General features: G+C 41.7%; 1 protein-coding gene across 5 annotated transcripts in view; it reads left to right on the top strand.

Annotated features, from left to right (window-relative positions):
• dennd1b (DENN/MADD domain containing 1B) overlaps positions 1-26,802 on the top strand; it is a 108,280-nt gene that overhangs the window by 26,576 nt on the left and 54,902 nt on the right. For 2 of the 5 annotated variants that reach the window (XM_034080781.2, XM_034080777.2), the window contains exons 4-8: positions 15,011-15,060; positions 16,089-16,208; positions 21,499-21,568; positions 23,195-23,275; positions 24,505-24,564. In XM_034080781.2, the coding sequence (XP_033936672.1) occupies positions 15,011-15,060; positions 16,089-16,208; positions 21,499-21,568; positions 23,195-23,275; positions 24,505-24,564 (381 nt within the window). Of the gene's footprint in view, positions 1-5,966; positions 6,025-15,010; positions 15,061-16,088; positions 16,209-21,498; positions 21,569-23,194; positions 23,276-24,504; positions 24,565-26,802 lie in introns of all 5 variants that reach the window. The other 3 variants (XM_034080780.1, XM_034080782.1, XM_034080779.2) reach the window with 2 other exon arrangements.

Below are 26,802 nucleotides of genomic sequence, written 5' to 3'. Positions count from 1 at the left end.
TGCCTGCCGTTCATCAATAATCTGGCTTTTAAACACCTTCTGTCATATTTGCCCTCTCAAGACACTGTTGCAGAAAATTGCAAATTACACATAAACCACCAGGCCGGTTGCAGCATAATATCCAGAGAGAAATAAAGAAAATAATGAATAGATTTTACTCTCGGATATGAACTAAAGTTGATGTTAACTCTCTATGGCCATTCCACACATTTGAATAGGGAAACCTTTGATCTCTCTGCTGCATACTGCATAGAGTTGACTGTATAACATGCGGTCTTTCATTTATACCAAGGCTAGAGTAGGTGTAATCTGATTCTAAAATGAAATCCATGCTTTGATACAGATTCAAACCTTGCTATGTATAATCAATGTGACATTTATTGCACTCAAGTACATATGTTGTGTAGAATGTAGTCATGTAGTACATTTTCCTTTGGCTTTCTACATCTTCTAGCAGGCCTTTTTTTATTTTGCATTAGGAACATTTGGGTGTTTCAGAGAGCAATCCCTGGAGCAAAGAAAGAGTTTCCCTAGAGTCACAGAGCGTATTGAAAGCATTGATGCTACTTTGTATTTTGGACAAATTAGCTTAGGTGGAGTAAGTGTTATCTTTGCTTCTTCGATTGTGGAGATTTCTTTGTGTAAGTGTAACAATTTGATGCAAAGCAAGATGCCTAAAATCAGGCTCTGGCCTTTTGGATCAGTTGAACTGACAAATTGCTTTACAAAAATACCTGTACAGCAGGTACAAATATTTACTTTATCACACTTCACAGTAGCAGAGAGACGTTTGCATTTACTTAATATCATATCATCCGCTTTTGGAAAAGTATTCATGGGGGCTAGATAAATATAGCAACGACCTTCAAATGTAACATCACTCATAAGATTCAAATGGTACTGTCCTTGTGCGCATTTAGTTTGAACCACTGTCAAGGTTTTTTGAGATGCCATGACTTCTGGCTAAACTTGGCTTATTTTCCGTTCACGTAGTTCTGTACATCCATCTCTGCTCAAAAACCCACTGTGTCATCAGCCAGACAAAAAAAGAGGGGGGGGAGAAGAAGAGAGGCGGAAAGTCTCTCGAGGCTTCAACCTTGGCAACTCTGAGTGTTGCTCTGACACCGTGCTCCTTCAGGACAGGCTGCCTGACATCATGTGATTGGTGGCCACAGCTATGGGCAGGTCCTGGGTGGGTGAGGCGAGAAGGGGGAAGGATTTAGTGGTAGAGGTAGGAGGGGTTTAAGGTAAAGGAGGGGAGCTGGTGGACAAGTGTCAACTCTAAGGAGAGGAGGAGATAGTTGGTGAAGGTGGAGGAGTGGAGGTGGGTGTGCGGAGGATCAGTAGCACGGAGCCAGAGAATCAAGGTAATGACATGTGGCCCTCAGTTGAGACCTTATAGTACAGAAAAGATTCAAGATTTAAGATTCAAAGGTCTTATTGTCATATGTACTGTAGAGACAGTGTAGTTATGGCAATTCAACTTTTAAGTCCCATTCTCCTTCAACAATGCAACATAAATATAAATGACATAACCAATGAATTAAAGAAAAATAGTTCTGAAAGAAACAGAATACAAATAAAATAGTGCTAGATAAATTGACCAGTGTGCAAGTAATGCAGAAGTAAACTATATACATGTACACTTGAATACGAAGACCTAAACATAGAATGTTGGATCAAATACTGTACAAGAACAAAAATACTGCTTATTGAAGTAATACATCAATATGTTATGAATGCTTAAAGTTCTGAAGGCACTTAACAGGGCTCAGGAGTTGGTCAGTCTTATGGCCGTTGGGATAAAACTGTCACTGTGGTTTGTGTCCTGATGTTGAGCACAGTATAGAAAACTAGAAGAGATTGAAAATTGAAAGCAGGTTAGTTTATAAAAAATGTTATTTAACAAAATGCTAAAGTTGGCCGGAGGTGAAGGAGTCATAAGATTGGAGGTGGAAAGGTGAAACAAGATGAGGGCCATGGAAATGACAAAAGAAAGACAGTGAGAAGTCGGAGTTATTCTACAAACCCATCGTAAAATGTTGTCCACACTCCTAGATAAGGTTGTTTTCACAGTTACTGAGAAATGAACAAGTTCAGATGCGAAACACCACCTATTAGTGATAAAGTCAGTGATATCGTGAATGATAATGCACCAGACGGCACATTTGTGTAGGCTGGCTGTGGTTGACAGAGGAAGGCGTGGGATAGTTGATAGCAGTAAAAGGATGATGCTACAGAGAAACGTACAGCACCTCTGTCAGACCAGAGTCTTATCACAAGGGCCAACTTCCCCACCCATCCTCCAAACAGATAGGAGACAGAGGTAGTGACATGCTGTTGAAAATTAGCATATTTTGCCAGCTCTTTAGATGCTGCTACAGCCAGTTTTGTGAAGCTCTAACAGCAAGGCAAGAAGTACGGGAAACTGAGAGATGAAAAAGATGGAAATGTATATGTTTTTTGCGTTTGTGTGTGTGGAAAAGTAGAGGCCTGACAGTGTGTATATGTGTGTATTTGTGTACGTACGTGTGTGATATCTAAGCGTGTCACAGGGTATCGTCTTTCCCCTTCACTGCACCCTGACAGCGGTGTCAAACAAGGCCTCATATGATCTGTGTATGTCTTGGAGAATATGTGTGTGTATGCGTCTGGGTTGATAGTGTTTTTATTCTTCTTCCTAACCCTTTTCACCTTGGATCCCTAGGGTGTTCCAGGGTCTTGCCTAATAGACAGTCTCGGCCCACTAAACTGGCCTATGGCTAGGGCACTGAGCTGGACGCCTAAGTAGGGCCCTTTGTTGCTCATGGATCCTGATTGCGCTGACCTCTGGGCTGGCTTCCTAAGAGACGATGGGTGGTGGAGATGGGAGCATGGACAAGTGTTTTTACGCCCCGCTGCTCACATCTCTCCAGCATCGCACAGTGACCGGCGAAAAGGAAGCAGTGGTGTGTTTTGGCGGTCGAGTAAAAAACTGTTGGTGGCTCGTGTTTCCCAAGTTGCAGGCAGACAGCATTGGATTCAGCTACATAATATATTATTTTATTTCACTAATATGCCACTCCCAGTTCCAAAAGCAAGGTACATAAATAGATGGTGTATTTGGACTAAACATAGTTCCTGCTAAACATAAATGATGTTAATGGTCAATAGAAAAATATCAAATTACTGGGTTAAAAACGATGAACAAGTTAAATCTTTGCATCATCAAGCTTCATCACTCTGGATGTTTATGACAGATTTTTAAAATGCAATAGTTTAACAACAGTTTGAAACTGACTTTGTAGCCACAGTAAGGGAACAGAGATTTTAGAATAGGGAACAGGGAGGTTGTTAGTCATGTGCTAAGACATTGTTTTGCTTTGTTATGAAATCTTGAATTGTACATTAATCTGCCAGAGCTGCTTATTGGGTTTACCAAACTGGACTAGTGTAATACTGCAGTACATATTCTCAAACGTTTTTTGATAGCTGCCAAACTCCCTCAGCATTGTGGCTGCATTCAGAGGAAGAAAGAGCGCATCTCTACACTTAGAAACAGGTTGTCCCTGTCAACCAGGAAGCTCATATTTACGGTAAAAGATGCCAGGCTTACCATAACCGCACACTGCTGTTGCCAACAGAGATATCACACAATCACACGTATCGGGCTTAATTGGCGTGCAAGTCTCCTTAACCACCCCTACATACAGGGCGCAGCCAGCAGCCACCAGCTACGGACAGAGACAGAGGCAATAGCAAAGCACTTTGGGTGTTTTGTAAAGGAAGAGAAGGATGAAGAGAGGGAGGGAGGAAGAGGAGGGTGCAGCGATGACCTGACCTCCACCGCTAGATTCCATGTACATCTGTCAATGAGACGTCCACAGCCAAATGTTTTGGAGCCAGTGCCGCCCTCCTGCTGAGCTTCAATGTATACATTCTTTGTGTGTACGTGTGTGCGAGGGTATATCTGTGTGTGAGTGTGTGTGACGCCATGTGTTAGAGGCAGGCCCACATCAGGGTTCATACAGTCGAGCGAGGCCCAGTGGGAGCTAAGAGCTTAAAGAAGGAAATCCCCCCCGGCTGCTTGGTACACACACACACACACACACACACACACACACACACACACACACACACACACACACACACACACACACACACACACACACACACACACACACACACACACACACACACACACACACACACACACACACACACACACACACACACACACACACACACACACACACACACACACACACACACACACACACACGCGCTCTCTCTTTCTCTCCTCTTGGCACTTCATTAATGAAGCCCATGCTTGTATGTTTGGGGCATATGCAGCTCTCTTGGCCCAACAGTGTGTGTGTGTGTGTGTGTGTGTGTGTGTGTGTGTGTGTGTGTGTGTGTGTGTGTGTGTGTGTGTGTGTGTGTGTGTGTGTGTGTGTGTGTGTGTGTGTGTGTGTGTGTGTGTGTGTGTGTGTGTGTGTGTGTGTGTGTGTGTGTGTGTGTGTGTGTGTGTGTGTGTGTGTGTGTGTGTGTGTGTGTGTGTGTGTGTGTGTGTGTGTGTGTGTGTGTGTGTGTGTGTGTGTGTGTGTGTGTGTGTGTGTGTGTGTGTGTGTGTGTAAGAGTGAGACATCTCCCCCTATCACATGGTAATATATTCAGTGGAAGATCTCGGCAGAGGCATAATACTGCCGCTCTCCCCTGTCTGAGCCCATCTGTGATATGTAGAAAGGACATCAGCAGGACAGGTTATTAGCACTGGAATAATGCACACTGTTATTGTTGATGCCATATACTTATTCTCCAAGCAATATGCCCCCTCACCTCATAACATAAATAAATACATCCATTATGTAAAAAGCTGAAAATAAATGAGTGCAGCACAATAGACCACATTTAAACTACCCCAGTGCATTGTTATTATATTAGAGGTGACTCATTAACAGCTGATAGACGGAGGAATGACTTTGGGGGCTGGACAGTGGGAGGTTAAGGGGATCTTAAGCACAAATTGGTGCTACATGTGCACTATATAGCCCAAAGAGGAAATAAAAGATTTCAAGCAACATTTCCCCTATCGTTATTAAACTTGAGCCAGGACAAATACTATTGCTTCTGGGATAGTATTTGGAATTTTCCAGTGACGTGTCCCAATCAAGAGGGGGTTGTTAGGTGTTGAGGCCAGTGGAAGTGTGTGCTGTTGTGCTTCACAGGAGGGGAAAACCAAAGCCATTATTCTGTCCTTGGCTAAGGCATCTTTGATATCCTTTAGGGGTCTAGAAGTGCAGATTTGAAAATAACAAATATTTTCAGCAAACAGTGTTCCATATTGCTATAGAGGTGGCACATATGGATATACGACCACATATACCTGTCAGGTGTTGGCATGTGCTTGAAGAGGCCATAAGATCAATATGCCACCTTCAACACTTCCTGGAGAGGAGCTTTGGTAACATGGGACTGAACCAAAATAATCTCCCCTATCACACTGCATAAGGGAAGAAAATCTAACGGAGGCGATTAAAACAAAAAACAGAAAGATAAAACTGTTCCTTTCCCCACATTTCCCTCTCCTATCAGCCCAGGCAGAGTGAGCAAGGATGTGAAAATGTAACGCCCCCGTGTCAATTTGAAAGTGCACCCCACCTTCCCCCTCTCAAGCAGCTCTGGTGCTTTGGTCCAGCTTTGAAGGCCGTTCTTATTACTGGCACAGAGCGCGGGTCAGAATGGCAAGCCGGCAGCATACTATTAAAGCCTAATGAAAGGAATCTCTGCAGGGTCTGAGGTCTGCTGTGGCCAGAGGAGCCTGTGTCTCTGCCCGTTGTTCTGCGGCTACTCTCCTCACCATCTCTAGGTTTTTTATTCCATCTTTTTATCTGGCCTCATTGCCATCTCTCCCGTCTCTGTCTGTCATTTTCTGTGTCTCTCTCAGTCTTTTCCTTTGTCTCCTTTATCTCTAAACCTTCTTTTAGTTTCCCTCTGTGTCTGCACCAGATCATGTTTGCACTCAGTTGCCCCCTACAAAATAAGGTATGGTATTTCTGTTTAGTTTCACACGTTCAATCATTATTCTGTAGAAATGTCAGTAAATCATGATTTTAATTTAACTAACCTATAAACTAAATGCAATTTTTTTTTTTTTAGGAAACTTGAATAAATACAGATGTTTAGAAAGCAATATAAAACATATATGAGAAGGAATTATAACCTGTTTAACTTTATAACACTAGCTAAAAATGCAAAATGATTGATGCCAATAGTCAAAGCAAATATTTCATTAAAAACACAATCATGTATTTTGCATCGACTTGGGTATCAAGAATCATGGAATTTCACTGTTATTAGAACCGTTTTTATGGTGTCAGGACATCCCTATTTTGGAAATCACAAGCTCAAGGTGTTACTGATTACTCTCTGAACCTGCAGGGACATCATATTACCAAATGTGTTCTACCATTAAACCCTAATGACATTATTAGAAACCAAACTTAAAAATCTAATCCCTTGATTCATACCCATACAACCATGATATTGAGAATAATCATGACATCTATTGTCGTCATTTATCCCCCTTCGACATGTAGGCCAAAAAGGTTTCTCCTTTCCAAACGCGGAAGTGTCCTGACATCAGGGATCAGATCCTGGGTTCCACTCTCATAACATTCATACAAAGCAGTCGCTCTGCTTAGCCCTCACCTTGTTCATTTGTAGCAAAAGCAGGATAATAACCTGTAGCTTTGACATGCACTCTGAAAACAGATTACATTGGTATGCATGCCTTTCTGTGGTCAAGCAGTTCTTAGCTTTGATATGCCTTAAGCAACATTTTCCAGTCACTAGCATACCTGGGTTTATCTGTTGGTCTAAGAAAATAATACTATTGTTCAGGAAGAGAGGTGTGGTAAACATTATTGGACTTGCTCGTATAGATTGTTTGACACTTGTAAAACATTATAATAATATGCTGTAGTCTATAACATGGCAGTAGATTCAGCACTTGTGCCTTTTCCATATGTATTGGTTCAATCATGTTACACAATAAATACTAATATGGGCACGTATTAAAGCAGCACAAACATGGAGGAATAGGAATCAGCCCTTTTTTGCCTGAAAGGAACAACAACTGCTCATAATGTCACAACTAGTGCTACATCTTGTCATGGATCTACAATTTGAATGCAACGTTTTCTTCCTTAAATGTTAATAGAGCATTAAACACTTAGATATTATATTCTCTCCAACTCTTATGCTTTTCATTCTTTCTTTCTCGTAATACCTATTCCTCAGTAACTTCCAGTATCTGGTACAGATTTGATATCACTGAGGAAACAGGAAGTTGTTCAGGAAGTTTGTCCTTTACCCTATATTAGAACACAGACCAATTCTTCCCCTGTAAAAGCCCTGATAAAAGTCAGTTATCAGTTCATCAATTTTTTCTGTGCCAAAATCGTTGTGTTAAACGTTTTTCCTAGTTTCAATTCAACAGTCCACCCAATCAAGCTTTCATACCATCATATATATTTATTCTGCATTATGTATTTTCTCTCTCCATCAACCAAGGCTCAGCTGTCATTGTGCCTTTATACATTGCAAATGAATGCATATCCATGCAAATTCTTAAAAAAGAAAGGCTGAGAATTTGAATATTTTGCTTAAAGCTGCACCCAGGTCGACCCTGCCATTCGGCATTTGAAAGCAGTGTGTGTCTGTTTGAATACTGAGGATCTCTCTTTGTCATGTTCGCCAGAGGGGCTCGGTGAGCGAACCAGCACCGGCAGGATGGGCAGAGATCGGCTGGGTAGCTGCACACAGACAGACTAATTGGGAAAAGGGGGGTGAGAGGGGGGACGAGGGGTGCTGGTAAGGGTGAGGAAAAGGTGGGGTGTACAGGAGGGGGGGATTCTAAGATGACGACAGGGGGTTTGGGAGGGAGGTGAAAGAGGACGGAGAGCGGGGGATGGAGGGAATGTGAGAGAAGGGAAGAGGAAGAGAGAAGGTGATGAAGAGGGCACAAGAGCATGCGGGAGGAAGAGGTGAAGGAAGGGTGAGTGGAGACATTGTGGTTTCCGGCGCTGATGTGTGAGTAGCCCTGCTGACGATGTTATTATACTGTTGAAGTGCTGGCTGGATAACCAGGGTCCCTGCCTGCAAACCACTGTAGCCCAAAACTCCATTATACCGCCTGACACATATGGAAAAGATAGCTCTGCACACGCTGCTTTTCTTGCTGTTATTAAACACATTCAACAGGAACTGGTCCCTCTCGACTTTTACCTTAAAGCATACTTTTGATTCCAGCAGAGCGAGCATCAGTTGGGGAATACTTTCATATACATGAATAGTAAAAAAAGAAAAAAGATCGTGTGACAATATTCATGTGAACTATTTATGCGTTCAACAGACCGTTGCTCAGCACACTTTGCAATACAGAGTTGCCATAGTTAAAAGGTAATGAATTCTAAATGGAGTTGTGAGCAGGAACCAGCTGTTCATTTATTTATTTTATAGCTTATTTGTATCGGAATTTAAATCAGAAGCATGTTTATCGACCCCCGAGGGAAATTGGCTTATGTGCGTAAACATTGGGCATGTTTGCGTTGCAAGGCATTTAACCTTTGACAATTCCCCAAATAATTTTTTGTAGACTTTAACTTCTTTTTGTTGTGACTTTTGTAGTGGATCACTAACAAGCTTTTTGGGGGGCTTTAGGTCATCTTGTGGTCGTCTTCAGTTGATAAGGGAATTTTCTCAATGGCACCAAAAATGTTGCTGAAAGTACCCAGAGCCCTTTATACCTACTAAAGAAGCGGGTGCTCTTCACAAAGTCCACCATGTTGCACCGCCATGTTTCTACAGTAGCTCAGAGCAGACACACACTGGCTCTAGAGGGCGTTTTGTGTGTTTTTTCATGTCACCTGAAGGCCACAGTAGTTCTCATACACACTTTAAATGGGAGCGATAAGCAAAGAGGCATCGCTATTGGCCACTTCTCCAGCTGATGTCCTCTTCGTTAACTTTATACATCCTAAGTTATCTTGACATTGTTAACCTCACAGAATCGTTTTGGCTGAAATTGTCTATTTTTAACAAATGTTGCTCTGTTGTAAATTCAACTGAACACAAAATACTCCAATATATACATTGTATAACTGCATTACTGCTACTCTTTTACTTAAATATAAAACAATCTGTGTGCAATATTGCTGCCCACGCAATGTGGTTATTCTGCAAGTTAATAGCTAAATAAAACCCCCAATATATTATGCTGCCCTAACCAGTCCTTTGATGACTGTGCACATTAGCTCACCATGTGTGACACACTCACCAGAGCGTTGCATAGTCACTGTTAAATCCTCCCAGATATGTGCAGTACACTCTTGGAAGTTCAAATTTGTTTTTACTACCATCACAACATAAAATGATTTCTATTTATGTCCATATGGATGGATGGATATGAAAACTCATCTGGCAAAAACATAGGTAATTCATCACAGTGAACATCTTGTCTGCATTATTTTGAGTTATGTTATTTTTGTGTGGTAACGCAGCGCAGGCTTTTCAAATCAGTCTTTCAATTGCATTACCTGAAAATAATAAATTAACTTTGACAAAAAAATAAAAGCCTACACAATGTTCACTATGATGGATTATACAGTAGAAATCACATTCAGAAAATCTAAAACAGCACAGCATGCTTTGAAAACGGCTGACAGTAATGTAAAGTATATGTGAATTGAAGTAATGGGCTAACACATGCAAGAACACTGATATAGTCCTTTTTTAAAGTGTGTTTCTAATATGGGTATACCAGTGGTACATTTACAAATGTGCCTGCCTCTGGCCTCCATTCCTCCCAGAACCACAGCCTGTATGGGGGGCTCTGGGGGCCACGCTGCTATGAACTAGGTTGAGTTACACTGGGAAGCTAGCTAGATTGATCTGGCTGCAGTAGCCAGGGGAATATAAAGCAGGGCAGGGGCTTAAAGTCTGAGTCCCCCCAGGGAGGAGTCCTCGCTGCATGGGGAGAGGGGCATGAACTGGGCTGCTCTTCTCCCCCCCCCCCCCCCCCTTATTTCCCCTCGTTCCTTCTGTTGCTGTGTCCATCCATCGAATATCTTCTCCATCTCTCCTTCCATAACATATTCAATGCTGTCAGTCTCTCTGTTTGCCTCTCCCCTTCTCTTTAACTTGTTTAAAAAAAAACTCGATTTTTGGCCTTTTTCACTTTGACTCCATCCTTGCCTTTTTTTAATCCATTTCTCTGCAACACTCCTGCCTCTCACCTCTTTCTTTGCAAGCGTATGGGAAAATGAAGGTTGCTCATGAAGTTCACACCCAAAATGAAACACCATGGCCCATGCAGAGTTTTGCTTTTAATCCGTTAATAACAAACTGGTTAACATCATTCTGTCCACTTGCTGTGATCTTAAAAGCTGTTTTTTTCCTTTTTAGTGTTGGGGAGTGGCCAAAAAAAGGTGTTGCGTGCATAGAGCCCACAGAGTATGATCTGTCACCTGTCAAATCCCTCCATACCCCTGTATGCCTGAACTATAGCTTAACCCACCACAATTACTTTGAATAGAATTAGGCTAGAGCATGTATAATAGTCAAGTCTAAATCTATTTTTAAGAGTATAAAAGCGAAATTGTCGCTCTGTGCTGCAATGTTTGTTGCGTTTCCCCCATTGTATGTTGCTATCCTGCAGGGCCGCCATGCAAAGCCGCTGTGTGCTGCTGTGTGCTGCTGTAGTGTTGTGGTGCAGTGATAGCAGGATCGTCCGCTGGGGGAACCCAGAGTATTCTGTCTCACTGAGTGATACCCCTGTCTCCACTCACGATAAACAGTACACACACACACACACACACACACACACACACACACACACACACACACACACACACACACACACACACACATACACACACACACACACACACACACACACACACACACACACACACACACACACACACACACACACACACACACACACACACACACACACACACACACACACACACACGACTGTCTGCCAGCCAAGCCCAGCCTAGCAGCAGATTCCTCCTCCACCTCCCCACCAACCCCCCCTTACAAAGCTGCAAATATATTAGCTGCCTCTTTTTCTTTTGTCTTGGGAAAATGGCAAGCAGTGGGAGTGTGTGTATATATGTGTGTGTGTGTATATATATATATATATATATACTACTACCACACACACACATATATATATATGTGTGTGTGTGTGGTGGTGGGGGGCTCACTGTACTAAAAACTGCGGAAGAACACCCCCCTTTGTGCCGTTCCTGTTTAGACATATCCCCACGGTATAGGGCCCAGTCATGGACAGAGGGACGTGGAAAGAGATGCGAGTGAGAGTTATCAGTTCTACAGGTATGATGTAGGAAACAGAAAACAGACTGCCAGATGAGGGAAAGTAACATTATGAGTCTCACATTGCTTACAAGCTGTCTTCTTGGTTAAAAACTCAAAGGGATGTTGGAACAGGAACACTGTTGAGCTCACGATAAAGGGGCGATTCATCCAAAACATATTTTCTCACTTACCAGTGGTAATGCCATACAGATAGTTTTGGTGTTATTCTCGGGTTTTCAGATGTGTTTTATTGTTTTTGCAAGATATTCACATCCCTTTACCCTTATGGGACTTGTTTCTAGCTGATTTCTAGATCGAATAAGGAGTTTTGACAGTGAAGTCTGTAAATTATCCAGACCCTGATTATAAAAAGCAGGCCACTAATGACATGTCATTTTATTAATTTTGTAAGAACCTAAAAATACATTATTTTCATACATTATATTTCTGTTTGTAAATCTCACAGTGTGTCTCTTGACCTCATACACTACAACAATAACATAATGATTATTTTTTCTCTCCAGCAATTTCCCTTAAAAGTTTGTATTGATTTTCCATTCATAAAAAACATTAAGTAAAGAAGAGTTGGTATTATATTAATGTAAATACATTAGAACTGAACCAATATGTCTACTAACCAGAAGGCAGAATCTCTTCCAGCTAATATGTCGAAGATTTATTGATTTTAGTTTCCCAAATGTCACTGTTTACTGCTTTATCATTGAATATCTTTAGGCTTTGGACTATTAGTCAGATCTGAGTTCCTAAGAGCACAAAGTGAGACCTTTAATGGTTTTGGACATTTTCGAATCAATGAGCAGAAACAAACAACAGATTATTAAGTAATTATGGAAGTTTTATCCCACATTGATACATAGGGATAACGTAGATATTGTCTGATTTAATAAAGTCTCTTTAATGGCTAAAGACAGCACATTACTGTATGGCTTCAGATTCCTAAGGGAGGCTCTAAGACTGATATGTAAACAGTATATGGTACGAAGAATGTATATAAATATATTTATATAAAGCATGTCTGCTGTCACAATATACACACATTCAAACACATCATTTCCCTCTGGTCCCGTATGAGATCAGAGTCTCTACAGCCCCTACAGTGTCACTCAAACAGAGACAACTGATGTGGGCGGGGCTGTGACAACTCTCAAATCTGGCAAGTCAAATGTTTTTATTTGCACGGAAAGAGAGCGTGTTTGTGTGTGATTGTGCACGTGTGTGTCTGTTTGGGTTTGTGTGCCATATGCAGTGCGCCAGGGAGGGCTCTCTGGAACATATTGGTGTGCGTACAATAATAGTGGTTAATAATAGTAGCAAACGCATACAGCGATGGCAGCTCTGATGTGTGTGACAGTTTTACAGCCGCACACGCCAAGACACACACACACACACACACACACACACACACACACACATACACATACACACACACACACATACATACACACACACACACACACACACACACACACACACACACACACACACACACACACAGCAGAGGCGAAGACCTCCTCTGCCACCGAGTCCTCAGTCTTTGTTGAGTTCTCAATTTTATCACATATCCTGATAAGTAAAAACAACCACTTCCCACCCACCCCGCCTCGCCTTCCCGCTCCTCCCGTATGCTCCATATGTGGACACACACACACACACACACACACACACACACACACACACACACACACACACACACACACACACACACACACACACACACACACACACACACACACACACACACACACACACACACACACACACACACACACACACACACACACACACACACACACACACACACACACACACACACACACACACACACACACACACACACACACACACACACACACACACACACACACACACACACGTACACGTCAAACTCAGCTGCCCACCCACATACACACAAACACGTACAAATGCACATGCTTAACCACCCTCTCACATTGAATGCACAAAGTCCTTGAAGCAGGCAGGCAGTCACATACATCATACAGTCAAATTCACAAATACACACACACACACACACACACACACACACACACACACACACACACACACACACACACACACACACACACACACACACACACACACACACACACACACACACACACACACACACACACACACACACACAGCCTTATCCCCCCCTTCTGTCATAGCTCATTGTTGCTGTTGCTGGCTTGTCTGTGGTGATGGTCGTGTTGTGCTGGGGTGGCAGCTTTAAGTTTTGATAAGGAGGGGCACAGGAGGGGGGGGGGATCAGTGACATACTCCCCACGGCGAGGTCTTAGCCATAGAATGCAGCCGAAGACACCCAACCTGTCGTTCGGATCCGTCTCTGGGGGGGAGGCAGAGTGAGAGGTTGTGGAGCAGCTGCATCACTCGGATCGGACGTCTCCCTTCAGAGAGAAGAGACAGACCTTGGGCTCAGTGGCCGAGCTTGGCAGGCAGACCAAGAGAAAGAGAGATGGCGAGGGAGGCCAGAGCAGACAGACACCCCGTCCCAGGGATTAGTGTGTGAGGCTGGCAGAGCCGGGCCACAACACAGGGAGAGGTAGCAGGAAGACAGAAGGGGGGAAAGACCCGGAGCCTGGTGATCGCTCTGTGCCAGGTTAGCAGCCAGTGAGAGGGCAGACAGACAGAACCACAGACAGAGAGACAGACAGACAGAGATACTGGCCGAGCCACAGACTGAGCCACAGACAGAGACAGAAAGATCCATAATCAGATCCATAGTCAAAGTCAACTTTATTATCAGTGTGTGTGGTACAAACAGGGAGACCGATATGCCGTGTCTCACCGTCCAAGAGAATAAAATATATTACAAAAAAATTATAATATATATATAAAAAAATGTTCACAGACATATCCACAGTCAGAGCGGGGAGCAGGTTACTCTGGTCTGGAGAGGCTCTCCCATATGGTGCTCCACTCTGTTCCTGCTCCCTGTCTAAATTCATATGCTGCTGGTGAAAAGTTGCCCCCCTCTCCCCTTCCCTCCCACCTCGCTTGCAGACCCTCAGCCTCCCTACACTCCCCCATCCCACAAGGGAGGTGTTGGGAGGTAAAGCCCCGAAGGCTTGTACCCCCCCCCCCCCCCCCCTACCTCTTAACCCCTCAGAGCTGCTTAGCCCATTGTCACTACAATCTGCCACCATCGCCTTAGTGTTGTGTGTTGTGTCCCCGGTCTCTCCTCTCTCTCTTTCTTTCTTTCCTTCTCGCTCTCCCTTTATCTTTTCATCTCCCTTTGGCACCCGATAATCGATGAACTTATTAACTGCTAATTATTCAAGCTGTGGATCGAGGATCCCTCCCAAATCTCGGCAAAAAAAGGGAACCTTTCCACTGTGTTCTGCCAATTGAAGGGGTTTATATTGCCCATTCATTTGGATTAAGTGCATTTAGGCTGCAGTGTTTGGGATGTGAAGACTTTGTCTGATTGCTATCAGCAGCATTTAACATTAATCCTCATTTTGTTTAGCCAGTTGATAGCACCCACTTAGTGTAAGCCCAAGAGATTTTCGTATTGAAGTGCACAGGTATTATTTGTTTTCCCTGATATGTGTCTTTCTCTTAAAAGGTGTGTGTCTTTCTCTCTGTTCTGGTTTCTCAGGAGGTCCTTCAGACGATACCAAAGTTCTGCTTTCCCTTTGACGTGGAAAGGTACGATTCCTCTCCCTCAATGCTTCTTCGTTTAAGCACTACAGCTCACTTCCACCTCTTTTGAAAACATGCACACACTCCCACGCACAATCACACACACATAAACACGCACGTACACACAAAAACTCTACAATATCATGTGCATTTGAAAAAAGGAAATGAGATGATGTGTGTTTTTCGTATCACACTGATACGGTGAAAGTACCATCATTCCTAGGAACATTCACTAACTGTCAAAGTGTATTGATGAGTGTATTTCATATTGTGATTGCTAGATGCCTCTCAGGTATTAAATCCCTGCAGATCTGAACATTTCTTGAACACAATCTGTGCTAGCTGTACCTGCGAAAAACATCCCAAAAACATAAACATATCCCAACACATGTAAAGGTTTTGATGCGGAGGACACTATAACGAGGTACGATGATGATGAGGTCATCAGTTACCTGCGCACTTGAATAGTTGTGCACAGTAGTTTATACAGTAAGTTCCTGAGCATTAGAGAGCACATATTCTAAGGAAGAGTCTTTTCCTTTGCTAATAATATAGGCCTGATGCGGCCAGCAGCTTTCTGAAAAGTACCGGCTTCTTTATTTTGAGCATGGAAAATGACATGTTAAAATTCCCATTGTAATGACACAGAGAGAGAAATGCAGGGGGGGGGGGGGGCTGCTCTTTCTTTTACTGAAGCTGAGCTGCTGCCATCTAGTGGTGTAGGGATGTGCAGAGATTCTCTAAAATGTACCTTGGGCTTTAAAAAGATTTGTACAGTGTTTCAAGCAGCCATATTGGCTGCCATACAGATGCAACATCAGATTTGGACCAAGACTAGAGAATTAGCTAATGGTGAGATTTTGTTTGAGAATGAGTTTGGTTCTAATCCAGCCAGACAACATCGTGTTTTCTTATATAGTATTCTAAGTGTATATGATTTTGTAGATTTACTGCACCCAATTGTATTCAGTTGATTGTTGAGTCATTATGGTGTTGGCCCTGTGTGAGTATGTGTCCCCTGTGTCTGGCCCCAGGGTCTCCCAGAATCAGGTGGGGCAGAACTTCACCTTTGTGCTGACGGACATCGACGGCAAGCAGAGGTTTGGTTTCTGCCGACTCACTCAAGGCTGCCGGGTCTGCATATGTCTGCTCAGGTAACACACACACACACGCACACACATGCACGTTCACATTCACATGCTCACTAATTCTTGTTTTGCTTTTAATACTCCAAGATACTGTACGTGTCTATTTCATTTGTTTTATTTCTGTCATGTATTTTGTTCTTGTTGTCCTAATGAACGTACTGCTTACGACAATCTTTAACACTGGGTTTCATACCATTTGTATTTTTTACAAGAACAAATACATCCAATTCCCATAAATAATGTCAACAGATAATTGGGTGTTCTAGAAGTTATGCTGCACTTCACAAGTCCAAACATATAAAAGTGAGCCTTTCATATTTAAAATTCAGAATCAGAATCACGAGAATGTGAGGAAAAAGACCTTTTCAAACACCAGTGTCTTTGTTTTCCCGTTCAAATAACCAAGAGTTGTTTTGCCCTTTTAAAAAAAAGATAATCTATGGATTGGTCTCAGAGCTATATATATATATATATATATATATATATACTCTATCTATACTGTATATAGGGCTGCATTTATTTCTCAAGTTTGATGAAAAAAATTAATTTACTAGATCTTAGAAAGGCAAACTGATTTTTTTAGACAGTATTTCTATTCATTCTCACACTTCACACTGAGCTGCACTATGCCAGAATAACACATTTATATTCTCATCTGCCCACACAAATATGTTAGTGATGTGCCTATAATTATCCAGACATGTAGCAGTTTTTGATATTTCATAGGTGGATTTATCTTATCACAGCGTACGTAAATGAGGATACCAAACTCATGGAAAATTGCATTTTCTTTGCATAATTACTCTCCAACAAAGGCTATTATCATTTAATTCCCATGTAATTGCAAGTTGACACAATATTTGTACAGATGTAATTACCTTAACATTACAAAGAAGGAGCACTCCAGTGTTCATCTCAGTGGACAGGCTTATGCACTTTAGAATAAACTGAGGAAAATGTACAATATAAATCAATTTGTAATGAATGTATTAAGCAGTTAAACAAACTGGAAATGGAGTACAAAGCCTTTTCTTTTACTCTGTTGGTGTAAGGCAGCATTGTGTAAGGGCTGCTATCGTGTGTGTGTGTGTGTGTGTGTGTGTGTGTGTGTGTGTGTGTGTGTGTGTGTGTGTGTGTGTGTGTGTGTGTGTGTGTGTGTGTGTGTGTGTGTGTGTGTGTGTGTGTGTGTGTGTGTGTGTGTGTGTGTGTGTCTCTGTGTGTGTGTCTCTGTGTGTGTGCGCTGTGCGTGTTGCTGTTGATGGACAGTCGTGGGTTTGTCGCTGCCCTGATGAGCCGCTGTGAAGAACAGTGTCCCTCCTCCCTCACCACCCACCCTCCCCGGCCAGCTTCCGTGGCCTTTGTTTTTCTTTTCCTTTCTCTCTCTTTCTCTCCCTCCGTCTCTCTTGCTCCCTCTCTCTCTCTTTTCTCCTCGTTATTCGGCTACTGCCACAGTGCGACAGCAAAGACGCTTGGCCCATAATTATGCATGAAGCTTCACTGCCAATTAGCAGAGGTTCCCCTGTCCCTCTCGCTGAGTTAGACATGCTAATTCATTTGACATATGATGTATAAAATTCATTATGCATTTTGAGTAGTTTGCATGGCTTGCTTCATTTTTAATAAGACAACGTATAGAACGTTTTTTTTATCGTTAATTTAAATTGTTTGTGTGCTTCCTTTTTTGGGTTATGATCTTTTTTTATTTTCTTAGCATAGATACAGTAGAACAAGTGAAAATATTCTAAAGCATGACAAATATTTTTTCTTTAAACAGTGTTTTCATTTTGCCATATTAGTTAAGTGATACAGCATTAAGATTGATTTGTGTTAAGAAAGAATAATAACCAAAGAAAAAGGGGAAGAAAATGCAGATCTTGTATATGGCTAATCTTAAAGAATTATCAGATAAAATGCGCTTGGTGAAATGTAAAGCAGGAAGGCCAAGGCCCACTAGTTAATTTTTTATTTAATCTATCACTTCCCATGGATATAGGATAAAGGTAATTAAAACAGTTTGCGTTTCCGTGATTGTTGAAGTGCTGGGACCGTAAAATTGTCACCTCAGCTTACAGGAGGAAGTGCCTTAATGAGCAGGACAGTTTTATGTGGACGGCCCTTTGTAGTCGGACTGCTAAAGCCATGGTCGAAAGGGCCGCGCTCCCTTCAGGCAAACTTGAAACAAAACGAGGCGAAAAACGCTAATTAAAACTTGTACCATTTTATAGTGTTACTCTCCAATCGTCCCTAAATCTTTGTCTCTCACATTTGTAGGAATTTCTGTTGAAATGTGAGTAATTTCGGAAGGAAGAATGTGTGTTTCCTCAGTTGTTTTTTTTAACGGCTGCCGCTTCAGAAACACTTTATGGACTGCGTTGCCTCAGTTTTTGGTCACATAGGATCGCCGGAGGACACTTCCTTCCCTGTACTTAACCCTTAACCCGTGAAAGTAAAGGTGTAATGAAATCTTCCACTGAGCCTTCTACAAAGAGTAAGATGACTTACGATTACAGGTGACTGCACTAAAGGAGATTTAAGACTCATCTAAGGAACAGGAATAAGTGTTTTACTTAGCACCCAACAGGTACTTTATGGCTGCAAGAAGGGCTAATAAAAGTTATATGATATTAGGAGCCAATCAAACAGAGAGGTGTAATGAATACAAATAAATATCACATTCTTTTTGGTGTGTTTATTTTCTATTTCAAATACATTTTTCTTTGGATATATATATATATATATATATATATATATAATATGCTTGTTAAAACTATATTAAAACACTAGATTTGTGTGTCGTCTCCTGTCTATAATAGCATCATTTTAACTCCCAATGGCACCTCTGTGTCCCTGTCTTCTGTCAGATATCTCCGTGCCGTAAAGAGCACGACGGGCTGTGAGTGGACCGCAGATTAACTGGTTAATTCTCTGAGTACATGGCACTTTGAAAAGACATGTGTTTAAAATGGCAGGAGAGATTGTGGGGCCCCCACACACTGAGCACTCCTGTGATGGATGCCTCTCTCTCTATCGGAGGATTTGCGAAGCACAAACAGATCTGAGCAATGAACTGTGGCGAGTAAGAGTATCTCTTTAAGCTTTCCAAACTTTAACTTTGCATCAACAGAGAGAGCAGAGTAGGGGTGGGGGGAGGATAAGTAGAGCACGACAATACGTCTTAACATTATATTCATCCTACTGCATTTGAAGAAAGCATAAAAACCCAAATGCCTATTTTGGGAAGACGTTAGAGGAATATTGATCATTTGTGTTGCCTGCACCAGTGATTATGCATTTTCCTTTAAAACAAAGGATTTCCAGCACCTTGGTGTAGGGGTTTAATGACTGTGAGATCTGTGAGGCCTGACGGCTGCTCTGACAGCGAGAGTCCTATTTACATCCCCTTCAACTGTGAGGAATGGAGGATTAATGTCCAGAAGCCTGGCTTTTTAAACACGCATACTGGGGTCAGATAATACAAAGGCTAAACCCCCCCCCCCCCCTATTCATAACATCAGGCTGAACTTTTTTGTGTAATTGCTAAATGTATACTGACCCCGTATGCAGATATTTGTGTAATATGCTGTTTGACGTGGCAGAAATAGGTCTTTAGGTTGATATCCGGTCAGCATGTGAATTAACATACGCGTGTTTGATTTAGTCGCTCCTGCGAATTTGACCTGATTGCGGAAAATCTTCACACAGACGTCAAAATATTGGCATGTTAAGAGGCTGATTGTTTCAGGCTAATGGTCACTCAGCCTCTCTGATTGGTGCGCTTGGCTGCACTTTTCCAGGAACCTGGCCTGCCATTGGCCCCTCGCGGATTTAGCGATATGAACATTTGCATTCGGTTCACTTTATTGTTTTCTTGTTGTGTGTTAATTCCAGTCTACAGAGCAGCCAGTGACCCATGCCCTGGAAACTGCTCAGTCTCCAGCCAACTGCGTGAGCAGGACTTCACTGGCTTAGAAACTCACACAACCAAAGCTTCCCTCTCACAAATACATCATGTACAGTATTATACCTATGAAATTGCAGATTTAAGCTCTTTGTCAGAGTTTTTATTTGTATTAAATTATCATCATAATGAATTGTATTTACATAATTTTCACCCATTGACATTGAGAATAACTCGCTGCTTTTGGTGAGCAAACAACTCCTTTGATTGGTTGGCTCATTTTCCCAATACTTTATTTCTTCAACCCCTGCATCCAGGCAAGCTAATGAAGCATTAATGGGTTGCTGTTAATGTTAAAAAATCCTCATCTCGAATCATTATTCATGCAATGTTCAGAAGTGCATTTTAAAACCCCCAAACTAAGTCAAAATTCAATACATTGATAGGAAACCATGTTTTTATTATTTGATTGCATAACATTAAATGAGCCCTCGCAGCTTTTATGCTGAAAGAAAAATGTTGGCCTTCTTCCACATAGAAAGCAACCCGACTTGGCCAAGAATATGTCAGCTCTGTAAAGAAAGCCATGCTGCAGATGCTTTTAGCTTATGGTGGGTGTACTCAGCGATTAGCTTTAACACAAACACGGCAGTATAAATTATTTTGAGCTTGTTAATGAATTTATTTATATTACATTAATTCCATAAGGCAATTTTTTTTTAAATGCGAAGGGCATAAAAAAGAAGCAGTGAGAAGAAGAGGAGGAGGAGGGGGGCAGGAGGCATCTTGGGCTGCATTTTCTGTGAGCAGCATGCTTGTAAACCATAGCATCTCTCCGCATGACATGATAACTATGTTGTTTTTTTATAAAGAATATCAATTCCATAGTTTTTTAGTTTTTTTTTCATCTGCTTTCTTTTGCTATTGGCTTAAAGGGCATGCATGACAGGAATCCTTAGCATGCGGAGGACCCTGGGTACGAAGAATGTCATAAGGACTGGATAGCATTTACTTTTTTCCCCTGTTGTCCAGCTCTGTGCTTTTGAGTAGCTGGGAACACAATTCATTATCAATGTGCCGTGTACATCTGATCTTTCAGTTGTAGGTCACTCACAATAGTCAGGACATACACGCGGTAGTATGGCAAACCTATACACAACAAACTCAATGCTGTTTACATTTTTACTGTCCAGTAGAAAGTGAAATTATTTATAGACACGTTATATGCGAAGAATGAGTTGCAACACACTGATTTGTTTTTTGCAGGAGACTCTTTTCTTTGGTTTTTTATTTAAACATAAATGCAGACACTGAATCACATGGTGTCTGTTTATTTAAAGAGATGATAAAATGATTTAAACTGTGTTAATAAATAATCTGTCTCTCTGACTCTTGCAGCTATGTACCATGGTTTGAAATCTACTACAAGTTGCTGAATACGCTGGCGGACTACCTAACAAAACAGCAGGTAATCATATCTGCTGGATGTTTTTATAATTGTATGTATGATGTGGTTTAAGCACATGAGAAATGAGACATGGTGGTTTTGATTTGAGTGAGCAACAAGCACACAGTTTAGTGTTTTCGAAACTGTACTGTGGTAAGATATATCCCTCCATTCTGTTCTTCTTCTGCATGTTGTCTTTTGTGTGCGAGTTTTGTTCGCCGTCTTGGGCTCAACTTGGCTCCTGTTGTTAGCGGCAACAATGTTGACATTTCACAGACCAAACGCTGATCTGACACTGGAAGTTATTCCAGATGATTTACTGGAAAACAAATCGTTAAGAAAGAAATGGAAAGACACACACACACAAATGCTCACACTTCACAAAAGTCTTTTCCCCTGACTATTCACTGCATTGTACTAGCAAAGGGAGGGAAAATGTAAAATATGCAACAAACTGGTGAGATGTGCAGCGTCTAGCTCAGAGGGTGTAGGTGATGTTCCCATGTTTAGACTCAAGAGAGAAGCAGAGGGAGGAAGGGACCGCTTTCAATTGTCATGTAGTCACTGCTGCAATCGCAAACATATCACATAAACATTCAACATGCACACACATTTAAGTGATTAAGGGGCAGGATATTCTAATGTGGAAAGAGACAGACAAATAAAATAGACCAGTTTGTGGATAAGGAAGAGAGAGAGATAAAAAAAAAAAAAGGATTGCTGCAAATCCTGGGTGACTGAAGTGTTAGTGTGCATGATTTGGTTTCTATTTACCCCGCTGTCCGTTCCAGGCGAGAGGGAGATGTTGACAGACGAGGGAAGACAGAAGAGCGATGAGGGTTTAAGGCGAGGGGTAAATGAACTGTTTCCCCAGGCCGTGTTGCTGACCATGCGTGTGAGCATTGAGCCTCTCATGACAGGAGGCTGTTCGATCGCACACACCCTCAAACACCCCTCCCTCCCCCCCCCCATTCTCCTTCTCTTACTGTATATGTCCGCCCATTTCTCTCAAGTTTCTATTTCTTTCTGGCGTGCACATACCCACATGTGCACGTTTCCTCAAACAAGCAACGATTCGTAGCCAAAACCAAAACAAAGTTCTCTGAGAGGGCGAATAGAAAAAAGATACTAAAGCAAACTGAAGTGCGTAACCTCTGTGTTCAGAGTAGTTAGTTTAAGTACAAGTTGCAAGCTGTTGTTTGCTCAGTTGTCGAGCCGAGTGTAAATAGCAATCTTGTTGTAGAGCTCATAAATGCTGGAAGAATAATCCAAAGGCCTGTTATGTGGTCAAGCCAGCTCTCTCTGACGGCTTCTTAAAGCCCTTGTCTTTGGAGCGGGGACCCCGGCTTAATTACAGACAGCCCGCTCACGGCCATAAATCAACGCTGCCGGATAATAAGCGTCTGCAGCCCTACGCTCAGCCGTCTTTTAACCTCACCATTGCTCATTAAACACATGTTAGTCGGAAGTTTGGGAGCCCTCCAGGCCACGCTGCAGGATTGCCCTCTGGTCTGCAGCAGCGCCTGTCCCAGCACTGTTGTTAAGATTGACACATAATTTGTGACATCAACAAAACAAGTAAATAAAATTGTGCCCTATGTTTTAATGTTTTTTCTTTTCCTTTGTTGTTTATTTTCTCTCCCGCAGGAAAATGACTTGAATGACATGCTGAATTCTCTCTATGATCTGCCAGTGCCAAAGCCCTTCACGCCAGTCAACCTGAGTGTGGTAGGTACAGATCTCGTAACCACCCCCCCCCCCCCCCCCCCTTATCAGAGGCAAGACAGCTGAGACAAGAGGTAAAAAGAGGGAGAGTGGGACAGGCACTGTAGCAGCGTGTTGAATCAGGAAAGAGGCTGCAGAAAACAAGAAATATAGAAGATAAAAGTAGAGCAACAATTATACTAGACAATAAGTGGAAACAAAGTGAGGAATAATGAGAAAAAAAGAGGATTTGACACAATGAGGAGAGTCAAAGATGGCATAGAAACAGACAAGGAATAAGCAACAGGGAAAGATAGACGAAGCATCGAGGTTGAAATGGACAGAGTGATGGACAGAGGAGGAGGTGAAGATACAACGGGTAACAACAGAGAGACAGAAAGGGCCCAGGACTGACACTCTGTTTGGAAACGAGAAGTGGCGCGAACAGGTTTCTGTGTGATAAGCCCGAGCTGGACATGTTTAAACTGGAAGGGTCCTTCACAACTCTCCATGTCTCCTGCTTATCAAAAAGTAAAACGGCTTAATGAGCACAGGTCCCTCAAAGTCAGCCAGTGTTTGTCTTAACTCTGACACAATCTCTCCTCGTGTGTTTCCAGCTCACACATCAAATACTTTCTCCCTATCACTGTTCGCTCACATACTCCTGGCCTTTATAAGTAGGACTCATCATGTTTGTTCACCAACATCTTTATTATCCTGTTGCTTGGGCTCCACATCATAATGGGATCAAAAGAGTTTCAGTGTGAGCCTTTTGTCCTCGAGGACCTCCGCTCCTTTTTATTTTTTTTGGACCAATTAAAAAAGCAACACTGATTATTTTTTTGCGGGAAAGGTCTCAGAAGACTATGCATCTAATTACACAGATAAATAAATAAGAAATAACGAGACTAATATAAGGTAATCAATACATCTCTCTAAAGATTAACAAGGTCAATTAAGATTCCTTATGATTTATTTCCTCTGTCAGTATTTTTTTTATCAGCTGTATATATGCACAGAATGTTTTCATCTGCGCCTCGGAGCTTTATTGGGAAAGAAGCCTCGGAGAACAGAGGTGATGGCTCCATGTCTTTGCTGGCAGAAGCCACTAGTTTGATATTTAATTGATGAAGCAGAATTATTCCCTTAAAGAGTGTTTTTTGTTTTATCATGGCAGCCAAGCAGAAGGATCATTGTCCCCTTTCATGTGTGAACCCTGTTTTGTTCTCTATCTCTCTCCCTCATTGTGCAAGAATGAGCAGTTGTATATCGCCACTGGGCGAGTACTACGAGATCGGCGAAGCAGGGAGCCGGTGAGTGGGGGGGGGGGAATGAGTGAACGGCAGAAACGGGAGGAGGGAAGGAGGCTGCTGTGAAATATGAAACCGCCGCTGTACTAATCGCATGGGAGCAACGGCTTTCCAATTTGGCCAAATACGCCACGCTATCTTTTTAGATATAACAAAAACAAACTATCCTGGGCCTTGGTGTGTGTTTCTTCTCCTCTGGAAAACAATCAAACTTTGTAAATGATTAATGCCATTCCACACTGCTACTGTATATTCTCTCTCTGAATATCAAAAGTTTTTTCCCCTATTTATGTTTAAAGCAAAGGCAATTGTGCTCAAAAAATCTCCTTGATGCCTTTCCAGTTAACCCACTTTCAATGTTTTTATATAAACATGTCTTCGAAAGAATGAGAAAAAAGCAGATAAGCAAGCAAACAGCCAATGAAAGCCTGGGTTGAGTCGAGGAGCATGGCTTGTGATTATCACAGTGCCATGAATGTGTAGACCAACAGGGAAACATTATTTAGCACACACAAAGAAAGACGGAGAGACACTGTGTAATGTTTCACTGCATGTGTTTCTGGGGGTTCTGCTGTGCCACAGATACACCGTCTTAAGTCACTGATCTTTGTTTAGTTACAATAGCTTTTTCATTTAGTTTGATTTATTCTATAACTACTCTTCTATGAATAAGCCCCCCCCCTCCTCACATACAGTATTGTTTACAAAGACGACATAGAAGCAAAGAAAGCAAATCCACGTGTCTGACAGCTGATAAATTATAGGCGATGTTAGCAAATTAAGTTTATTGTACAACCGAACGGGGCACCAAATTCCCTCTTACCAACCAGTGTGAGAATGAGAGTTACACAGGTGGGATGAGTTGTGATAGGAACAGCAGTTATTCAAATCTATATTTTAGTATCTGCTGTCTTCTTATAATGATTTTAAGTACTAAGAAGTCCTTCGAGTGCCATTAAAATGTCCCTTTTACAGCACTTGAACAAGGACAGAGCTTCATAAAGGAGGCAAAGACAGGAAGTTTACTGAGTTTAACATTATTAAAACAAATATGGTTGTTTTTTCTCATCTTGCTTATTGGCAAAAAGCATACCTTAAAACATCTGGTTGGCTTCTGTTTAAAAAGTTTGGGAAGCTGCTGGGAAAACTAAACTTCGGAAGAGAGCCTTTTGTTGAACACATTATTTACAGCATGCTGTTCATGCTTTTCATTAATGCAAAGAAGTCTTTAACTGTCATGTCAATAATAAAGGTTTTATTTAGTTGAACTGGTAGCTTTGCAAAACAACTTAAACTATGGCTGGAGTAACTGTATTATTGAAACAAATGCACTTACTGTAGACATAAAGAAGAAGGCGTAGGAGATGCTTCGGCTCAGATACAACATATTTTGCCCATTTAGAATAAAAACCATAAAAGGCAAAGCTCTAGGTCCTGTTCGGCTTTAGTGTTTGTTGTGTATTTAACTCCTCTGAGCGTCGCTCCACTCCAAAAATGACCCTCCTCTGGGAATATGACAATTGTTTACTCATGATAATAGTTTTCATGTTTTTCACACTTAATGCACTTGATGTGGACTGGGTGTGAAACATTTGAGTTTGTTTTACATTAAACAAATGATCAATATGGTGCCGCCATTACTTTTTCCCCCCTTACTATTTGTTATTACTTTAAGGTTATTTGCTCAAATGGTGTCACAAGAGACTTAATAATTATTTGTACTGGTGGTAACTGGATCACCAACTGCTGTAAAGATACAACATGTTGAGTAGAATATTTAATCTCCGGCACTGTAACATTTTCTTCCAGCAGCACTTTAAATACTAAAATGCTTACTAACATTTGCCAAATAATGTCATGGGTAAGGGGTCAAGTCAAACATACTCGACTCTGCGTATTTAGCTGATATTTTTCCATTGTTGTTGATTCTCTCAATTCCATATCTTTACTGTCTGACTGTGACGGGTTTTGTTTCTTATGTTTTCTTCTGTCTCTATCATCAGAGCATCTTTGTGGTGATACCTTCGGCGGGGGTTGCTGATTGTTGCATGACTCCAATTATGTTTGCAAACTCTCAATAATCTTGTTTGTTTTCTGATGTACTACTCTCAAGTTGACCTTTGTTTATGGAATTAATTTAGCAGGTGTTTCTTCCTATATATCTATTTATTATTGTATCTCTAAATATAAAGTGCATATTGTATACTAATCAGACTTGGGTCACAAATGCAATTCCGTTTT

The sequence above is a fragment of the Pseudochaenichthys georgianus genome, chromosome 4 (assembly GCF_902827115.2).
Source record: "Pseudochaenichthys georgianus chromosome 4, fPseGeo1.2, whole genome shotgun sequence".
In the NCBI taxonomy this organism is placed as follows: domain Eukaryota; kingdom Metazoa; phylum Chordata; class Actinopteri; order Perciformes; family Channichthyidae; genus Pseudochaenichthys; species Pseudochaenichthys georgianus.
This window is presented reverse-complemented; position numbering and strand designations above follow the sequence as displayed.